The 19,115-nt window shown below is 52.5% G+C and overlaps 6 protein-coding genes and 1 non-coding gene across 7 annotated transcripts; 4 read left to right on the plus strand and 3 right to left on the minus strand.

Annotated features, from left to right (window-relative positions):
* Positions 1-282: 282 nt before the first annotated feature.
* Positions 283-1,524, minus strand: J4E79_001467 (uncharacterized protein; the record flags this gene model as incomplete). The annotated part of the gene is made up of 2 exons (XM_049350377.1): positions 283-1,093; positions 1,376-1,524. The coding sequence occupies 2 exons, from the start codon at positions 1,522-1,524 to the stop codon at positions 283-285; spliced, it is 960 nt and encodes a 319-aa protein (XP_049215536.1).
* Positions 1,525-4,932: 3,408 nt separating this feature from the next.
* J4E79_001468 (uncharacterized protein) lies at positions 4,933-6,903 on the plus strand (the record flags this gene model as incomplete). Its single annotated transcript, XM_049350378.1, has 1 exon — positions 4,933-6,903. One exon carries the CDS (start codon positions 4,933-4,935, stop codon positions 6,901-6,903), a length of 1,971 nt encoding a protein of 656 aa, XP_049215537.1.
* Positions 6,904-7,522: 619 nt separating this feature from the next.
* On the minus strand, positions 7,523-8,785 carry J4E79_001469 (uncharacterized protein; the record flags this gene model as incomplete). Its single annotated transcript, XM_049350379.1, has 1 exon — positions 7,523-8,785. The coding sequence occupies one exon, from the start codon at positions 8,783-8,785 to the stop codon at positions 7,523-7,525; it is 1,263 nt and encodes a 420-aa protein (XP_049215538.1).
* A 594-nt stretch (positions 8,786-9,379) lies between these two features.
* On the minus strand, positions 9,380-13,923 carry J4E79_001470 (uncharacterized protein; the record flags this gene model as incomplete). Its single annotated transcript, XM_049350380.1, has 5 exons — positions 9,380-10,758; positions 10,806-11,980; positions 12,033-12,337; positions 12,417-13,013; positions 13,093-13,923. The coding sequence occupies 5 exons, from the start codon at positions 13,921-13,923 to the stop codon at positions 9,380-9,382; spliced, it is 4,287 nt and encodes a 1,428-aa protein (XP_049215539.1).
* A 1,851-nt stretch (positions 13,924-15,774) lies between these two features.
* J4E79_001471 lies at positions 15,775-15,913 on the plus strand. Its single transcript has one exon. It is a non-coding gene; the product is annotated as a tRNA-Gly (tRNA).
* Positions 15,914-16,169: 256 nt separating this feature from the next.
* On the plus strand, positions 16,170-17,036 carry J4E79_001472 (uncharacterized protein; the record flags this gene model as incomplete). Its single annotated transcript, XM_049350381.1, has 1 exon — positions 16,170-17,036. One exon carries the CDS (start codon positions 16,170-16,172, stop codon positions 17,034-17,036), a length of 867 nt encoding a protein of 288 aa, XP_049215540.1.
* A 346-nt stretch (positions 17,037-17,382) lies between these two features.
* Positions 17,383-18,702, plus strand: J4E79_001473 (uncharacterized protein; the record flags this gene model as incomplete). The annotated part of the gene is made up of 1 exon (XM_049350382.1): positions 17,383-18,702. The coding sequence occupies one exon, from the start codon at positions 17,383-17,385 to the stop codon at positions 18,700-18,702; it is 1,320 nt and encodes a 439-aa protein (XP_049215541.1).
* Positions 18,703-19,115: the final 413 nt, after the last annotated feature.

Genomic DNA, 19,115 nt, shown 5'->3' on the forward strand with positions numbered 1-19,115 from the left:
AAGCGTCTGCACACATCGTGCTCTCGGAACACGAGAGAGAGACAATGTCATTAGCGTTCAATGTGGAATAAGAGAAGTCTGCTCGCTCCCGAGGTCGTACAGAGTTGATGATAGAGCCTGCTGGATAAGTCCAGGCTACAAAACGATGATGTCATACCAGCGCTTCCAGGGCGCCATCACCCAATTTGGTCTCAATTGTCGGCACGCTTGCGCGCTTTCGATATTGAAGTGAAAGCCACCTGAAACACTCTGAATATATCTCTTCATTGAAATCGGCTTTGGTCATACACTATCGTCTCTCTTGATTACAGTCCTCATCATAGCATCCTCCTCCTCATCCAAGGCATCTCCTCCGTGAGTTTCGGCTGCCTCATAGTTCACTCCGAAGCTATCCTCGTCCAAAGGTTCTTCTTTGATGACGTTCTTAGTCGAGGCGCTTCTTTCAGAACTGCTCACTGCGTTGGCGTTTCCGGAGGTGCCTTCCATGCTAGATACCGCTTCATTGACGTTTGCGCTACTCGTCATGTCGGCCTGCTTTGCATCTTCTTTGTGACGGAGATCGGAAACTTCGCGTCTTGCAACCTTTCGAGCTGGCCGTGGTGATGATGGAAAGACCGGGTCCAGAGTCCGCTTTCTACGACTCTCTGGTTCTTCAGGGATCTTTTCTGCCTCCACCTCAGCCTCCTCCGCCTCAAGCTCAGCCTTGCACCGTCGGATAGCATTCAACCGAGCCTGTTCCAAGTGCACCAAGCCCACCATATCTGGGCCTACAATCTTGCCTTCTCTCCAGAAAGATGCAGCAGGTATGGCTCTTAATACTTCAGCATCGTCTTCGGCAAACATTTCTGCTAGTTGCTTGTGGTGAGGTGAGATACCGGCATCCGTGAGCGATTTGACTACTTCAGGGCTGGGTGTCTGCATCTGATCGATTCGTAGGTTCCGTCGCTTTTTGAGCATGCTTCTAATGTGCGCCTTGTCGAGTGGCTGATTGGAAAAGGTAAAATGGTCCAATTTCTTCCATTTGTGCAAGTTCTCCTGCTTGTTCATGTAGGATGCAAAATGGCCTTTGATCCGTCCATCTCCGCCAGCACGGCTACTACCAATTGAAATGGATACGATGTCTGGACAATATCCAAGGATATGATGGACTGAATTGTCAGTTAGATTTTTGTTTATTAGGAAAATTTCGCGTAGCCCATTGTTACGTGATACCAAATCAAGGATATCATTGTCTGAGATATTGGCTGCACTATTGGCGATCTGAAGACTTTGTAACCATCCTGTATGAAGTTTTAACGACCTCATGATGTCACTGATCAAGATGTGAGCGACAGTGTTCGGAGGCCATACATACTACCCGATCGTTCCAACTTACCTAGAGATGGGCACTTCGTCTAGATTAACACGACGGACTCGGTCTTGCAGTTTGGCTTTCTCTTTGTCCCAATCGGACTCCTTCTCGCAACAAATGAACTCGTTCTCGGAACAGGGTGACAGGCGTAGGAGCTCTGCCGTCCGCGACATGATCGGATTGTGATATCGTCGGCGTGCGTGATTGCAAAAGTGCAGTTGGACAAACAGATGACAACAAGTCGGGTCGAATCCCTATGTATCGTGGAATGGACGCTTCCGCAGTTGAACGTGTGCTAGGATTAACACCTGCCTCACCGTCCTGGATCGTGTATCGAAGCGAACTGAACGCGTTCCCTTATCGGATATTGGGCAGCTTGGGTTCCAAAGACTTGATGAGCATGATAGCTTTGAGAGGTGCGCTGGGTTTTGCGGCTCACGGAAAAAGGGCGGAACTGAAACAGCCCAAGACTCGCTAGTTGCGGGGCCGTCCACAGATCTCAAGGCCGAACTCAAGCCGAACGCCACCGACGCGATGATCAATGTCCACACTGCTTCTTCGTCACGCGTGTCGAACACGATTTAGATCAGGCTGAGCCTTCCAAGGTTGTCTGGATTTAAAGTCTTCGTGGTAGCACGCCCATCATTCATCCTCGCGTACTCCAGGAGGGCTGACCTGTGGACAGCCCAGCCCAAGTGATCGTGGGGATCAGACTTGGCCCAACAACACCTGGGCATCATGCCAACTTACATGTGTCAGCGTCCTGCCGTGACAACATCGTTAATTTATATGAATGGCGTAATCTGCTCCATAGCCCCATCTATCTGGTACCGTATACCTTCAATAAATCGAGCCTTCACAGCGGCATCAGATGTTCCGTTGTTTACTAGACGCAAGGCAACGAAACAACGTCGATAGGACGACTGCGAACACACAAAATAAGTCGAGTTTCATCAAGCTACAACTAAGTAAGAGCGAACCAATTACTGTCTGAGTACGCAAATACACCCACACCCCACCGGCATTTGTCCACCAACAACATCAGAACAGCTCTAAATCGATAGCAGGTCAGGCCGCCATTTAGTGCACATCCCAGAAACACATTGCAGCCCTCCCTTCTTGTCCGGCTTTGGACAGTCAAGAAGAGGCATCCATTTCACAGGGGTTGGATCGTAGCGGGTCCCGCCACCACTACACTGCACCTGTGTTGATAACAATAAGCGCGTGCGCAACCTCGCATAAGATATGAAGACTTACAATCCAGCCCGAGTTACATTCGCAAAGGTAAACCCATGGTTCTGTGCATTTTTCATAACGCTTGGCACAAACTCCTGATCCGGTTTTGAATTCGTAAGCATCGATGGATGTGGTGAGGAGTGAAAGCGCGAAGATGGGGGTGAGGGATAGTTTCATGACGGTGTGTGTATCGGGAAGGTGGGTGAGTGCAAAGAGGGATGGATGGTCTCGGAAACGTAAAGAACGAAGTGTCGCTCTTGACGCACCACATTCGACTTACCTTGGACACATTTATCATATCTGCGATACGAGCGCCGTTCGCAGACTTCTTTCAAGTATGGCTCCTTACCAAGAACAAGCCCAAAAGGTGTCTAGTGAGATCTGGATTTAGATGCTCGAACAAAGACGTCAGTCTTCTTTTCGTCAGGGCTTACCCTCCCCGGCTCTTATGAACTCGATCTTCAAAGAAGACAACGTTTCAAGTTCGGGTAGCGGTAACGCAAGGTAGTATACGCCACATCTCTATGTTAAGTTCACTGCGCAAAGACTCCTGGATGTAACCACTTCTTCAATTCATGATATGGTGATCGGACGCTGTACACAGTAAGCCCATCCGTTGCAAAGGACTTATCAAGGCCGCGGCGACTCAGCTAAAAGGGATCTGCTAGTACTGGCTCACCTCTCTTGATCGATGACTTGCCTTCGCGACAGGAAATTAGACATGACGGGCCCCGTCATGTCCGCTGCTATTGTGAGAAAGACGTTGCGATGAGCCGAATCTTTTTATCCAAGAGACGTCTGTTCTAAAAGACGCAAGTTGTGTTTGATACCACGTCATTGTGAGACGCGCTGGCAATGAATTGCGGCCGGGCAGAAACAAAAATGTTGGAATGTAAACTCGTCGTGCGTGTGCCCGGTTCGTGGATGCCTATCAAAGACCATCGGTGTTGCCGTGGAAGGGAATGCATGCGGATCACATGAAGCTGAAGGGCCGTGTCGCGCTAGCCAAAACACAAGACGTATGAGAAAGGACGTGCAGGATCAGTACAGACTACCGGACACCTCCATCGATGCGTTCAGTCGGGGTTTGATCGCTCTTTCCCGAATTCTCGTCTAGCCGTGACGTCGCTGCAAGTGCGGGTACGATGTGCAGAACCGAGACCCGCATTAGGAAAATGCTTGAAGCACGGGTGAAGTTCCTGCTGGTGCTTGAACATCTCCTACCAACGTCTCTGGAATCGATAGGTTTGCTATGTCTCTGTTCCAGACTCGACGCAGGTTTGGCGATGCGAACTCCTCCGCTCCTTCGTTGCTTCTTCATCGACAAGGGCGGGGTCATGTGCTAGCGTCAACCATGCCCAGGTGCCTCAGAGCCGCCGCACGATCTGGAGCTACGTCTTACAACCACCGGCTCTTCGATCATCGCTCACTGATACACTACACTGGTAATGGCCAGGCGTGCACCGGTGTAGCTTCCCCTCCAATGGTGTTCGTCATCCCAGTGCTCGGTCATGGCCGACGTTTCCGATTGCCTGACCGCGGTCCGGTCCACCATGCCAGGCAGTGTCATTGGTTCACGGCTCTTCCCTCGCGATGAAAGACGGAATCCCGTTTAGGACTATCGAAAGCTTTGGCGTCATGTAGCGGCCGAAAGAAGCAAGCGAGGTCAAGCGATGGCGCTGTCGACTCGGCGAGGATGCTATAGCGCGGCCCGCCCCCATATATGATCTGCGATCTGCAGCATCGAGATACCCAGCCCTGGTGATCTACCCGCGCATGGCATCACATCATCCAGTCGTAAGCCGATCCATCATGCAGTCCAATGCCCCGACAAGCGAGAGCGGCAAGGCCAAAATCCCTCTCATCGACGTGCGCTACGAAGGATCGTCATTGCATATGGCAATGCCGGGTCTGATCTCCTAGGCGGTGCTCGTTCAAGCTGAATGCTACGATGGTTACCTCCACCTCTTGAGTCGCCGACACTCGATGAAGAGGTCCCACTTATCTCATGCATGGTTCCAAGTTGCTGCATGTGCCTTTCCAGTAACAGTGCAGCGTATCGAACGGCAGCTGGGATAGCTCCTCCAGTTTGCCAAATGCTCTGAGAACGTTGCGTCATACGTGGGAATACACCTCCAAGCTGCAAGCCACGACCAGCTGGTTAATGCGAGGAGCTGACTATACCGATGGCAGTATTGATGTGCCGCTTGTGATACGCTACCATGGTACGTGGGGCAGGATGCTGGTTGACGGCACTGACAGCATAAGTACCACTTTCCGCTCACCCTCATAGCATATACATCTCAAACATCTTCACATCTCTCTCAATACCTCATATCATCACAATGACAGACACATTCGATACCACCGCCGATATCTCGCCCGAGAGGCTCACCATCATGAAGCTCAAGGCCAGTGGACTTCGCGACGTCTTTTCTGAGCCTTCCTCCCCCACAGGCAACCGATCTTTCTCATTCGCCAGTCAAGCAAATGGTGGCGGCCACAGCTCATCACTGACACGTCGAACGACTCGTCAGACCAGCTCATCCTCTCGTCGAGCAAGCAGCTTCCTCCAGTCACATCGAAGCAAGATGTCTACAGAGCTCACATCACAAGCTGAGGGCAAATTCTTCGCCTTGATGGACCTCATGTCTACCGCCTCCCGAGAGGCTTCTTCGCTCAAAGAGTCATGGTCTCGTATCATGGCTGAGCGAGACAGTCTCTCTCGTGAGAGGGATGAGCTTCTCATTACCGTCGAAGAGGTGACGGAAGAGATCCAGCGTAAAGAAGCTGAACACTCGCATTATGGTCATGAACACGGCGAGAGGAAGAGGCAGGTGGAGAAGCTCGTTCTTGAGCTTAACGCTGCCCTTACTCAAGTGACCGACCACAAGAAGAAGCTCTCCGATCGCGACCGCGACCTGGAGAACACCCGACATGAGCTACACGAACTTCAAAGCTCCATCACGCTCACTCATGGTGATCACGAGAGGACCAGGTCGGAGCTAGAGGCTGCGTACTCCAGGCTGAAGATCTGTGAAAGCGAACGCGATTCCGCTCGATTTGACTCAGACAAGCACCACAACGAGCTCAGGACACTTCATCGTGAGCACACTGAGCTCAAGAGCAAGTACAACGAGACTACTTCCAAGTTTGAGTCTACTCGCAAGGAGGTCCTCACTCTTACCGACCGTATCAAGATGTTCGAGCTCGAGCGGGACGAACACCTCCACGAGAAGGATCGTCTGCACGAAGAGTTGAAGCGTGCGAAATCTCGCGTTGAAGAGACTACTCGCGAGTACACTGAGCTCACTGAGCGACACGACCGTGTACAGCGCGAGCTTCACAAGCTCAAGGAGACTGTCCGCATCATTGAGACAGAGCGTGATGACCATGCTCTGACCATTGACAACCTCCGCCGTGAGGTGAAGGCCAAGGTTCAAGGCTGGGAGGAGTCCGACGCCCGTGCTAACGAGTTCTCCCTCAAGTACGAGCACATCAAGCGCGAGGTCGTTTCCGTCAAGGAGAAGTTGAGGGACGTCGAGCTCGAGCGCACAGAGCTCCGAGACGCCATCGACCGCTCTCGCGAGGACCACCGTCTCGTTGTCATTGAGCGCGACCAAGTCAAGCAAGACCTCCACGACGAGCACCGCAAGGTAGAAGATGGTCACCGCCGCATCAACATCTTGGAAGATTCCCTCCGCCGCGCAGAGTTGACGATCACCGAGATCAAGTCAGAGATCCACACTCTGACCGAGCGCAACAAGGTGCTCTACCGTGAGGGAGAAGACTCACGCGGCAAGCACGGTCATCTCACCGGCGAGATCAGCAGCCTCCAGGAAAAGCTCGTCATCTTCCAAACCGAGATCACCAACCTGAAATACGCCCGCGACCGCGCACACTCCGACCTCAACGCCTGGAAGCACAAGTACGAGGAGATCACCGAGACCATCACAACCTACGACGACTCCTCCGCTGAGTTCGAGTTCGAGATAACCTCACTCCGCACTCTACTCAATGAGGCCCGCGAACAGAAGGAACGCGCCATCTCCGCGCGTCATGCCGCCGACCGCGAGCGCGACGAGTACATGGCCAAGTACGAGGAGAAGTGCCGCGAGATGGAGCGTTTCGAAGAGTCAGCCAGCAGCGTTTACCACGCCAGCAGTGGTGGCGTAGCCCGTGGTGGCTCCAAGATCTCCAGGGTAGTCTCCAGCGGTACCACTGTCCACAACCACAGCGCCTCTGGCGGTGGTCACAGCCACGGACACAGCCATGGGCATGAGCATGGCGAGGGGAATTCTATCTTCGCGCATTAGTTACGATGTCGATCGATTGGGGTTTCATTGCTGGACGGACTGGCGCATGATGGGTGAGGAGGTGAGGAGACGTAGGGGTGTCTTTGAGACGAGTAGGCCGAGTCGGCCGAGCACGGCGGAGACGAAATTGAGTTGTTGAGGAGTCGTGCGGTATCAAAAGTTAAAAGCCGGTATGAGTGGTAGGATAGTACTATAGCCCAGGTGTAATTGTAAAGTTTTCCAAGTCGTTTTCGACATGTCTCATAGAGTGTTTGCTGTGCTTTACGTTGGCATGATAATGCGTGAGTTGTAGTATAGTCATGTGTCGTCGTGTGATGCACGACATGTTCAAGTCATTAGCAGTTACTGTGAAAAGCAAGATGAGTTTGTTGATAGTTTATATTCATGTGTAGCAGGCCGCTATAGACGTCTCGTAACGCAAACGCGAACCCTGTAGTCGAGAGGATGAGCAGGCTGAACACAAACCCGTCGCTCGCCCCATCGACCCGATACCCTGAAAGTAATGAAAAGCTTTGTACAGGGGCTACGTGATACTAGAATGAAGATGCTACTTCGCTCGCTCAGCAATGCAAAACCAGAACAGAAGCAGATATGTACCCTCCAGCCAGACACAAGTCGTCTAGCTGAAGATAGCAGCAGCCGCGGAGGGCCTGGGGGGAGTCGGGTTGAGAAGGCCATCCTCCTCTTCAACATCGTCTTCAACATCTAGGGGAGGGCTATCGTCGCGGACCACAATGTCGGTGTCGATGGTAGTGAGGAGCGTGTTGCCATCGGCGTCCGCCTCCATCTCGACGTCGTGCATGCTCATCTCAACCTCCTCGTGTGCCGGCTCGATGTTCTCGTCGTTCTCGTGGAGCTCTTCGGGGAACTCGTCGTCGTTTGCCTCCTCGGGTGAGTCTTCAGCGTACTCGTCTCTCTCCTGCTGCTGCAGCGCAGCAACAGCCTGCATGTCTTCCTCGTCTTCAACGAGGTCTTGTCGACCGGGCATGTCGATACCGGCATCGCTGTTCTCTTGATATTGATCGCGGTCCTGCTCTGAAGACACAAGCGCGTCCTGGGCATCTTCAACTTCAACGACTACGCCGTCCTCTTGCTCCTCTGCGGTAGGAGACTCGTCGGCTTCGATGAGATCGTGGAGGTATTGATCAATCTGCGCGATGTATCGGTCGGGGATCTGGCGTACGGTGTGGCCGCGCATCTTGCGAGGGGCGAGCGGCTTTGACGGCTTTGTGACTTGCTTTGGAGCAATGACAGCGACAGCGGCAGCGGCCTTAGGCGGACGTCCACGTCTAGAAGTTGGCTTCGGAGCTGGCTGAGGAACTGGCTCGCTCTTCTTAGCTGGCAGTCGCGTGCGCAATTTGGATCGCATGCGAGGATCGAGGCGGCGAGCGGGGGGCTCCGGCTTGGTCTTGTTGGTGTTACGAGGAGACGACCTTTTGCCGATGCGAGGGGAGCCAGCGACGCGGTGAAGGTCGACTGCAGCGCGCGCTGGACGGCCACGCTTGGGTGTAGCTGGAGCTTGCTCTGCAACAGCCTCTTTCTTAGGGCGTCCACGACTCTTGGCCGGCGCATCTTCTTCTTGTACAGTGACGGCGTCCTTCTTGGGCCTTCCTCTGCCCTTCTTGACTGCTACTACTGCTGCGGCTTCTTCTTCGACAGTGGGTTCCGGCGCAACCTTGGCCTGGCGACCGCGTTTCTTGGGCTCCGGCGCGGCTTCGACGGGCTCTTCAGCTTGTGCTTTCGCAGGGCGACCGCGCTTCTTCGGGGGCTCGGCGACGACATCGGCTTTGGCGGCGCGACCTCGCTTCATTGGCAATGCGACAGGCGCTTCTTCAACCGCGGCGGCGGCCTTGCCGCGAGGAGTACGTGCTTTCGGGGGCATTGCAGGGTCGCGATGGGTTCTGAGGGAATGCGCGATGGCAATTGAGTATCGTGGCGCGTTAAAAGAACGCGTTTGGGGAAAGTCGCGTTGGTTGTCGGTGGGTCGAGCTGTGGAGTGCGAGAAGCCGCGTCTCACTCTCTCACTCACTAGCGCTGTCGCGGTGCACGTGTATAAAGTCACTAAGAACGACAGTCCACTAGAAATTTTCTTTGCACGGGCTTGTAGGCCTGCCTTCACTTCTGAAAGCTTTAGTTGGCATTGGGCAACAAGATCGATACTCAAGTCTTAGTTTGAGTCGTTCACTAATGGACACTGGCAGTAATGAAGCCGCTCAAGTTCACCATCGCATGGTTTAGGAAACACACTTTCGCAAGAGATTACAATGTATTACACATAGCAAACTTGACCCTGCTCTAGGATCAGTTTGCTAAGTCTAGAGAATGTCTAAAGTAGTCTAAAGATAGAACTTTTAGAGATGAATATAAGAAAAATACAAAGCCCAGACTCCAAACCTTGACCAAGAACTCCGATGCATTAGCAAGAAAGAGGCAATTTATCCTGAGTAACGAGCAACAAGAACAAAAAGGTGCCCAATCACTCCGCCTTCTTACTCGCCTTGGTTCTCAGCTTCATGAGAACATACACCAGCGCGTAACTCGAGATGGCGAAGATGACACAGATCGCCGCGTCCCTCCATCCGTAGTAGTAGTCGTTCAAGTTGACTGTATACAGGTAGTCGCTACCTCTGGTGTATTGACAGACTCTGCAGTCGGAAGTAGCATCAGGGTTGACGAGGTTCGTGCGACTGCCTGGTCCAGCCATCCACGCTGTCAAGTATTCGGAACATGTCTGGCCAGATGGAGGATCGAACATTGCAAACTCAGACTCGGAGCACTTGATCTCCCAGTCAAAGTCTGTGAAGACGAGCAATGACCCCATGAGGTAGTTGAAGGGGTTCATCCAGTAAATCCAGTAGCGCCAAAATTCCTGGATCTGCGCATAGGGCACAAGGACACCGCAGAAAGAGACGAGGACTCCAATGATGAGGGGGTTGACTAGCGAGGCAAATACAGCGTTCGGAGCGTACGCGGCAACGAACTGACCGATACCCGTGTAGATGAACTGATAAATGAGCATGACGAAGAACACGGCGCCTGCCTTGTTGGAGTCCGACGGAAGACCAGCAGTGTAGTAGAAGCAGACGTAGTAGAGAATGGCGCAGATGATGAGATACGGAATCTCAGAGACGACGAGGCCGGTGACGAAGGCGATCCAAGAGTACATCTTCGACTTCTTCTCACGTGTTTCGTAGATGTCGCGACGGTCGATGAAGAGGGGCTGCAGTTGCGCAATGACACCTGGTGCGACGAAGATGTAGTTGAACAGAGAGAAGAGGATGAGCTGCTGGTCGGCGACGGTGTTGCCAATCTTCCAGAAACTGAAACCAATCAAGAGTGCGGTACCGATGTGAAGGGCGAACTTGTTGTTAACGTAGTCGACGTTGCGGTACATGCTGACGTTGGCCCTGTTGGTGACAATCTTGGTTTGTGTCCAGAGACTCGTTGCGAACTCATGACCGTCATCCGTGGTACCGGGCTCTTTGCCAGCAGCATCGGTGATGATATGATCGAGGTCTTGGTGCATGCGTGCAGCTTCTGGCGAATCTAGCCAGACTTGGTGCCAATCTTTGCCCTGTGTACCTGTAACCACGTCGATCATGTGTTCTGCTGGGTTGGCACCCGGAGGGCATGGAGCATCGTATCGTTCAAAGTATTCCTTGATGGTAGAAGCGTTGTCACCAATGTCACCGAAGTACACGGTCTTGCCACCCTTTGCGAGAAGTAGAAGAGTGTCGAATTGGGCGAAGAGCAGAGCGGACGGTTGATGAATGGTAACCAAGACGGCCTGGCCAACGTCGGCAAGCTTGCGAAGGAATCGAACGGTGTTGAAAGCGGCTTGACCGTCCAAACCAGCTAGACAGTGTTAGCGATGTACTTGATAGGTGGTGACATATACTTACAGGTAGGCTCATCGAGGAAGATCAAGATGGAAGGCTTGGAAACAAGCTCGACACCAATAGTGACGCGCTTGCGCTGCTCAACCGATAAGCCGGCTCCAACACGACCAATCAATGTATGTTCCAGGTCGTGCAGCTCGAGCAGATCGATGATAGTGTCGACGTAAGCCAGCTTCTCCTCGCGTGGTGTATCGCGGCTCTGACGAAGGAGGGCGGAGAACTCGAGTGCTTCCCGGACGGTTGCGAAAGGCTCGTGGACATCGAGTTGCTCGCAGTAGCCCGCAGAACGTTGGAATGAAACAGGAAGTGGTCGACCGTCGACGAGGATCTCTCCGTGGATAGTGCCATCAGTCTTTCGTTGAGCCAATACATCCAAGAGGGTCGTCTTGCCAGCACCAGATGAGCCCATCAAAGCTCCCAGCATTCCAGGTTTGACGTAGCCGTGAACATTATCCAGAAGCGTGCGGTCACCAGATGGGGTCTTGACAACGTAAGATAGGTTACGCCAGGTGAAGACTGAGGTGTTGCGCATGAGGTTAGCACTCAGGTCCTGAGTTTCGGTAGCCTTCTCGTCAGCGCCGTCGGTTCTGGGGCTCTTCTCATTCGCCTGGGCTTCTTCATCACCGGGTGTGATGGAACGCGGGACCTTCTTCTTGTTCTCACGGGGGATCAGGAGAGCGCCTCCAGAGCTGGCCGAGTCGTCCCATCGGAGTGTGAAGAAGATGGTCAGGCCCACGAAGAGGAACCACCAGGCGAACAGAATACCGACGTTGCGCCAAATGTGGCCCTTGGCGTAGGAAAGACTCTCCAGGTAATCGTCACCACTGACCGAGGTAGCTCCAGGCTTAGCTCCGCCGACACCTGCGCAAGCTTGGTTGACGCCGTTCTGATATTGAGGAAGAAAGTTCGGGATGAGGTTGTTGTTGACACAAGGGATGTCTTGACCGGAGAACTCGTTCGCCATCAGCGATTCGAAGCCATAGCTCAAAGGATCAATCCAGTAGATCCAAACGAACCATGGATGCATCGCGGGCTTCGGGATCTGGTAGCCGATGTAGAGAATGAGAGCTGTGATGGAGAAACCCGAGACCTTGGAAGCGGCGTCGAAGTTGGGGAAGGCGGCGCCGACCATGCGGAAGAAGGCAGTCATGACGAAGGTGACGACGTATACGACGAACCTGTTCAAGGGTGTCAGTATGACTCATGTATAAGATAAGCTTCATCGCCTACCATGCAGTAAAGAAAGCAGCAGCTGTAGCCTTCAAAGCCACCATCCAATACAGCACTACCATAAACATAGTGACTTGGAAAAGTAGAATCGGCACATCGGCTGCGATCTGGGCGATACAGAAAGCTGCTGGGTTGTAGAAAGCGAAGTTCTTGTGTTTGGCGAGGATAGGGCGACCGAAGAAGCTGTCAGTAACCTCCGACATAGCCAGCAATGCGTTGAAGAGGAGAGCCAAGAAGAGAGCTCCTCCCTTGACGAACAGACCAGAAGAGGTCGCGGGGGCGTTGTAGAAGAGCGAACCGGCGATCTAAAAGCGGAGTCAGCAATCAATTCGAATACATCTTATGACACTCCATAGTGACTCGGAGAGGGATGGTGAGACTTACGAGTGCCTGGAAGAGCGTAGAACCTTGCTTGATGATAAACGTCGCCTTGTCTCCCCAGAGGATCTGGTATTGCCGAGCCACACAGGCTTTCACCTGGTTATAGAACGAGACTGTCATGGGAGATGATGCTGGAAGATGCTTCGACTTGTCTATCGCCATAGCTTCGACAAAGGACTGGGTGTTCGACTTTGCGGCGTCACTTGTGGGATATGACAGTTCTTGTTCCATGGCAGCCTTGATGGAAGACCGTTGGTAGGCCTGCTCTAGCTCAATGTTGTTGCGTGGGAAGCCTTCAAATCCGGATCTGATCTGTCGCTCAGATGGTACTGTCACACCAGTGAGGAAGTCGGCAACGTTCGCACCCTCGCTGCATACAAAGCCCTGCTCTTCCATGAAGGGTCGAGCTTGTTCGCGAGTGCCGTAGAAAACTTGCTTGCCCTCGTCGAGCACGAGGACTTTGTCGAAAAGGTCGTAGATACCGTTGCCTGCCTGGTATAATGTGACGATTGTAGCAATGCCCATCGCGTCTGTCAAGCATCTGAGAGCACGAGTGTACTCTAGAGCAGTGCTTGCGTCGAGGCCACGTGTGGAATTATCCTGTGTCATGTCAGCGTCCATCATTGCGGATGCGAAAGAGCTTGTTGTCCTCAGCTTCATGGATGGTTGGTGAACTTACCCAGCAGGCTACGCTGGCGCGATTGGCCAAAGTCTCGATAATAGAGACTCGTTTGCGCTCTCCGCCAGATACACCGCGAACAAAGGCGTCGCCAACCTTGGTGTCCTCGGTGTGAGATATTCCCATAGAATCCATTAAGAATGACTTGAACTTCTGGCGATACTCCTCGGGAGTGGCGGAATCCCTCGGAAGAGTACGTGGGATGTTCAGTCTTGTAGCGAAGTCCATGGTCTTGCCTACTGTGAGCGTAGGGAAGAAAAGCTCCTCTTCGGTGTTGATGACGATGTTGCCGCGATATTTTTTGGCTTCCTTGGCGTCCATCGAGCCAAAGTGCACATCGCCTTCGACTTGTGCGTACCCCTTGCGCTTGTTGGCGAGCATCTTCAGTAAGGTGGTGCATCCAGATCCAGGCCTTCCCAGCACCAGCAGCATCTCGCCCGGCTGTACGCTGCCGAAGCTGTTGTCGAGAATGGTCTTCAGTTCTGGTTTTTGTCGTGACTCCTTGATCTGCTGTGGAATGTTGAACTGGCTGAGCACATTCTCCTGCAAACGTGCGTCTGAAGGCACCACTTTGACAGTGAGCCCGCTCCATGTAACACCAAGTCTTCGTCCATCGGTTGGATCGTTTTGCTGAAGATCCTTCACATCGCTTGCCAGCCTCCATTCATCCACCTTGGTCTTGGCGGAATCGCTGTCTGCACTGTCGTCTTCTCGTTGGATGTTCTCGTCTTGTCTTGATTTGCCGGAAAATGTGCGGGATAGTGTTCGCATGATGTCTTCACCAGCGCCGGAAGGTATGTTCATACCGCTGCTCCTCCTACGGCCCTCCATTTTGGCGTTGATCGAACAGTCCGTCCAGGGTTCTCGTCTTTCTGAGATGTGATGATGATAGCGACTAAAGATCGGATCCCGGAATTAGAGGTGAAAGCTTCAAGCAGGTACTACTCAAAAGAATATTGGGGTTGTAGTGATATACATGAGCCTATGGGGACTGCTGTGGGTCCTGATCGATTAGAAAAGTCTAGGGAGAGTCGGGCGTCGACATTAGCGACTCCGAGCTTACTGACGTCGCAGGCGCAATTGCGTGCATTACTTCCTTCAACGGACGAAGCAGGGGCTCACACGAGGCAGGAAGCCACGGGCACCGACTGCTGCGGAACGACTGCATACGGCCAAAATTCGGTCATCTTGATTGGTTCAAGAGGCTATCCAGGCAGCAAGTGCAGATTCGGCAGTCTAGACTGCCCTGATGCTAGATTCAGGGTCAACTAGAGACAAAGTCCCTGCTTCCTGTACTGGGCGCTGTTGTAGCGGGGCGGAGCTGAAATTGGTCCTGATAGCGTTTCTTAGCGGATGGTTTGAGGATCGATTCGGGCTCGGCCGAACGCCTGAAGCACCGAAGAGCGACCCAAACCCGTGAAAACGGTTCCACCAGGGCCTCAATGTGTCGGACATGCTCTCCGCGAGGTTTCAACTAATCGTAAAGACAGATTTGTAGCCATCGGCATGTGGAGGGCCACACTAAATTGTCGATGTGCTCTTAATGCTCGCTGTTCGTACCTTCGAGTGACCGGCTTGTTGTGCGAAATCAGTATCCACACTCAACAGATTGCCGCTTTGCCTGATCACAAATCCTACGCGTTTCGACGCGACAACCTTACTTTCGTACATGTCGTACATAGTACCGTACGTACCGTACATTGCTTGTACGAACATGCGGGCGAAAGGTTGTACCGGTCGCGATCAGGGCCGATTACAGCGTGCGCTCAAGTACCGAGCGATGCGTCATGAATTTGTCGAAGCACGACACCGCTCGCGCGCAAAAGACCGAATACCGATGACGACAGTCAGCAACGCTTACGTGTAAAGACGTTTTGCTGTTCCATGGATGGCGGTGCAGAGCGGAAGTGCGGAATGTGTCTGGAGGCAGAGAGCGGGTTCCGCGGCGTCCGAATTCGAGATGGCGCCAAGGTACTTGGCATTAATTCACTCACCAGATAGCAGTGCACGTTTCAATGCTTTCGCTTGAGATTCAAATAGACGACTAGTCTAACTCGAGGAAAGTGTTACAGGGTTAGTATACAGTAAGGATCTTTAGATACCGGTTAGCAACTTTTCGTCCCTCAGATGCGCGCGCGGACGTCATCGCATGCGACCCCGATCGTCGGGATCGGACGGCGTGCACAGTGGCTGCCGTCCCGTCCCAGGATATGCCCATGGCATACACGCATCCTTGGACGCCAGCAGCTGACACGCCTTGTCGTATACCTTGCACCATCATTGGGCACTCGAACAGCTCCAAATAAAGCGCACCTACCTGAACGCCTGAGGGGTCACATATTGTATACTAAGGTCAGCGGAATTCCTGGAAGATACCGCAGAAACAAAGAGAAGGGTTGTTCACCGTCATCTCTGTGAATGCTGCTATACACTGTCGTCGGCCTCCATATATGAGCAGACAGTGGAGGTTAAGATGCCACTAACCTTGTCAAAGTAAAGTTGCATGCAGCATGCTTTTAAGCGAGCAAATTTGACCAACCCCTCGTTCTACTCCACGAAGAGACTCATCCCATGCCGTCGTTGTCTATGCAGACAGCATGGTGGTACGTTCGAGGATATCTAATGTTTTGTGAGCCGAACTTCCATCAAATCACGTGAACCAATCCTTCACTCTGATCTTCAGCATCGGTGGTTTAGTGGTAAAATTAGCCGTTGCCATCTATCTTGGACAGTTTCGGCTAGCCCCGGGTTCGGTAAGTTTAGATCGTCCACTTCATTCGATCCATTGTTCTAACAACACGATAGATTCCCGGCCGATGCACTACTCGCTTTCTTTTTGCTACCACCCATCTGTGTACGACAATAATTTTTGCTCTTGTTTCATCTCAATTACTGCGGGCTGTACCCAGCACATTGCAGAGAGCGCGTTTAAGGCTGCAACCAATGCGATCTAAAAGCTCGTCCGCACTAGACAGCTTTACGCCTCGTTTGTGTTAACCGCGCTTCCTTTCTAGTAGGACGGACGAGGTGGACTGAAAAGCGATATAACTTCCAATATTCTCACAGTACCTATCACCATGGCGTGTAGCAATGCCAGCTCTCTTCTTCGCCTGCCCCGCGAACTGCGCGATCGGATCTACACATACGCCCTTCACGAGTCAGACGGCCTCATTTTCCACCGCGAAGATGACTACAAGGCATACTTCTGTACCGATTGGCGTCAACCACGGGAAGCCAATCAGCTTCAGTACACCTGCTGGCAGCTTCGCTCGGAGACACTCAAAGTCGAATGGCAGCTGAACGACCTTGTCTTTCTGAACCACCCGGAACGGCGTGGCAAATTTACGACAAAAACACCCCCTGTACAGCTCCTAGGCTTCCTGGACATGTGCAGCGAAAGTTGGAGACAGCGAATCCGTTGCATCGTTCTGTTGGCTCAAGACCATTTTGGGGACTACGGCAGCCTCTCAGATCTACGTCAACACGTCTATGATGTAAACCTCGTCGCTCTCACCTGCGAGAACTATCCTCACATGACCGTCAGATGGCACCTCGATCTTGGACAGAACTCGCTGAGCGATCTTATCATGTACGGTCTCGTAGTAGTACGAGGTCTTCGTGGCAATGCCGTCGCCGTAGAGAATATTCTCGAAGAGCTGGGAATGAAACCCGAGTCTGTCAGAATGGGGACATTCTTGCAGTCTTGGTGTCGTGAATGGAGGCGCTGCTGTGGTTTCAATGCGTACGAGAACGTACTTCCGGCGCGAAAATTCCGTATTGTTCCTTTCGGTGAGATCATGGACGCGGAAGACCTTCGCATGAAGATGGGCTGGCGCAAGGCTGAAGATGAACCAACTCACTGGGATGCTCCAGGGGCCGTAGGTGCTCACTTCTTTGAGAAACGTCTTGCCCTTGCGATGGAGTGGGCAAAGAACGGGTTCTGAGACAATGGCCTAGCGCTCACACAGTTTGCCGGTATCTAATGCTTCCGTTCTGTACACGACAGCATCACTGGCTCAGAGTTCCGTAGTAAGCTCATGCAGCTGGGACATGGTGTTCTGCAGGTTGTGCGTTTCCTGGCCGGGGCATAACGAGCGGATGCGCACTTCCTTCCTCGAACCGTCATGGTCTGGGACATGGCTTGCTTGCAGAATCATCTGCACACTTTCATGGTCAGACACTGGAAACAAGTCGACAAGCGTGTGATCCGGAGCAATCGTGAATTCCTGTATAAAAGGGGTGCACTTCACTTCTCAAAGTTACCTCGCACATTCCCAATCTCAACTCAATATGTTGGAACGCGGTCAGCAAGTGAAAGCAGCAGCAAAGTGCGACGAGATCATTCAGTTCATACCAAATGGACCGGGCACTTTCTATCAGGATAAGCAGGGCGCAAGAGCCAAGCCTAACGAAAGACTCAAGAAGGTATTCGGTATCGACAACGCTTTCACCAACCCTGAATGGGGTTTCAAGAAAGCCTTCACCATGAAAACCGAAGAGCTGATGAAGAGCGCGACACGATGGACGGATGAGAATAAAGATGGCGACTGGTCAGGCCTGCGCGACCAAGCGATGACCTTCTTCGACGAATACAAGGAGAGAAAGAGCGACACAACGGTCGACTTGGCCGAGCTGACCCAGTACATCGTCTTGAAGCAATCGCTTTGTTATCTCTTCAAAAACGCTCACGCAGCACTAGAAGCCCAGGACCTCTTCACGGACATTACGTACATCGGCCATCGAATCAATGAACTATGGATCATGAGCAAGATAGCTGAAACGCTTCCCGATGACCAGCAGCCGGTATGGGAGAAGGAATCGGCTCTACACAAAGCTTTGCGTCGCGTGACCAAGTCTCCAGTACCGGGTGGTTTCGACTCCGACTCCAATTCTGACGTTGATCCAGAGGTGCCGGAAGCGAACCCCATGAACTTCTTACTCCCCGCTTACGAAACTATGTGGCGCGTTGTCTTACGTTGTTTCCTGGAGATCAAGCATCGAGGCGCAAGCGGAGGTCCGGCGTGGACAAAGAGCTTGCTCCAGTATCTCGATGACTTGAAGGATGCCACAACCATCAACCCGACGAAGGCTTTCCATAAGCCTACCGATAATCCGACTGAGACCGATATTGACAAGATACGGCCCGTGGAGATCGTCAAGGAAGCTCTGCGACTTTACCCTCCCACGCGTCGTGTACATCGCGTATTCGATGGTCAAGCGCAATCCGCCGATATTGAGACTTGCCAGAGGTTTGAAATACTCGGAGGTAACGATCCCCTTGTCTATCGACCTGAGAGATGGCAAAGCATATGCCTGGAGGCAAGGGGAGACTTCTATGAGCAGCAGGGAAACTATAAGATCATCAAGGACGCCTTGAGGTCAGCTGAGGCAAAGGAAGGACACATGCCGTTCGCGCATCACTGCGCAGCCGATCATTCCAGTACAAGGGAGTTTGCCTCTAAGATGATCGCGCTGCTGGTAGCAGTCCTCTGTCATGGACTTGGAGATGAATGGGTGTTGGAAGATGCCGAGATCTTGCCACCTATTGGTACACCTCTTGAATCTGACCGCTCCGCATACGAGAAGCTAACATTGAAGCGCAAGACTTAGTAGACGATGAAGTAATGCATACAGATCAAGGTCAGACGGAGAGTGTAGGACATGGAAATCATGGGGAGGGTGATCTTACGGTTGAAGACAGACATCGATACAAAGCATTTTTAAGCGCTGAGTATCCACTGTGAGTTTAGTAGCCCGTCAATGCACCCATGGAAACATTCATAGCCCAACTCCCTTGATCCCAGCTACCCACTTGTCGTGATTGTCGCCATTGTCTGTACATCCCACAGATGTCGGAAGATTCTTTGTCGACCGCAAGCTTACAGTAGCAAGCTCGTATTTATACCTGGGTTTGCTCGCGGTTGCCGGAAAGACGTACGGTTCGCAACATGCACGCTGATATCTGAATCGTGTGGAAACTGAGAGCGCCTTACATCTTTGAGTGCGGCTTCTGGTAGGTTCTT

Source organism: Alternaria viburni (assembly GCF_023758015.1).
Source record: "Alternaria viburni strain BMP 2772 chromosome Unknown scaffold_2, whole genome shotgun sequence".
NCBI lineage: Eukaryota > Fungi > Ascomycota > Dothideomycetes > Pleosporales > Pleosporaceae > Alternaria > Alternaria viburni.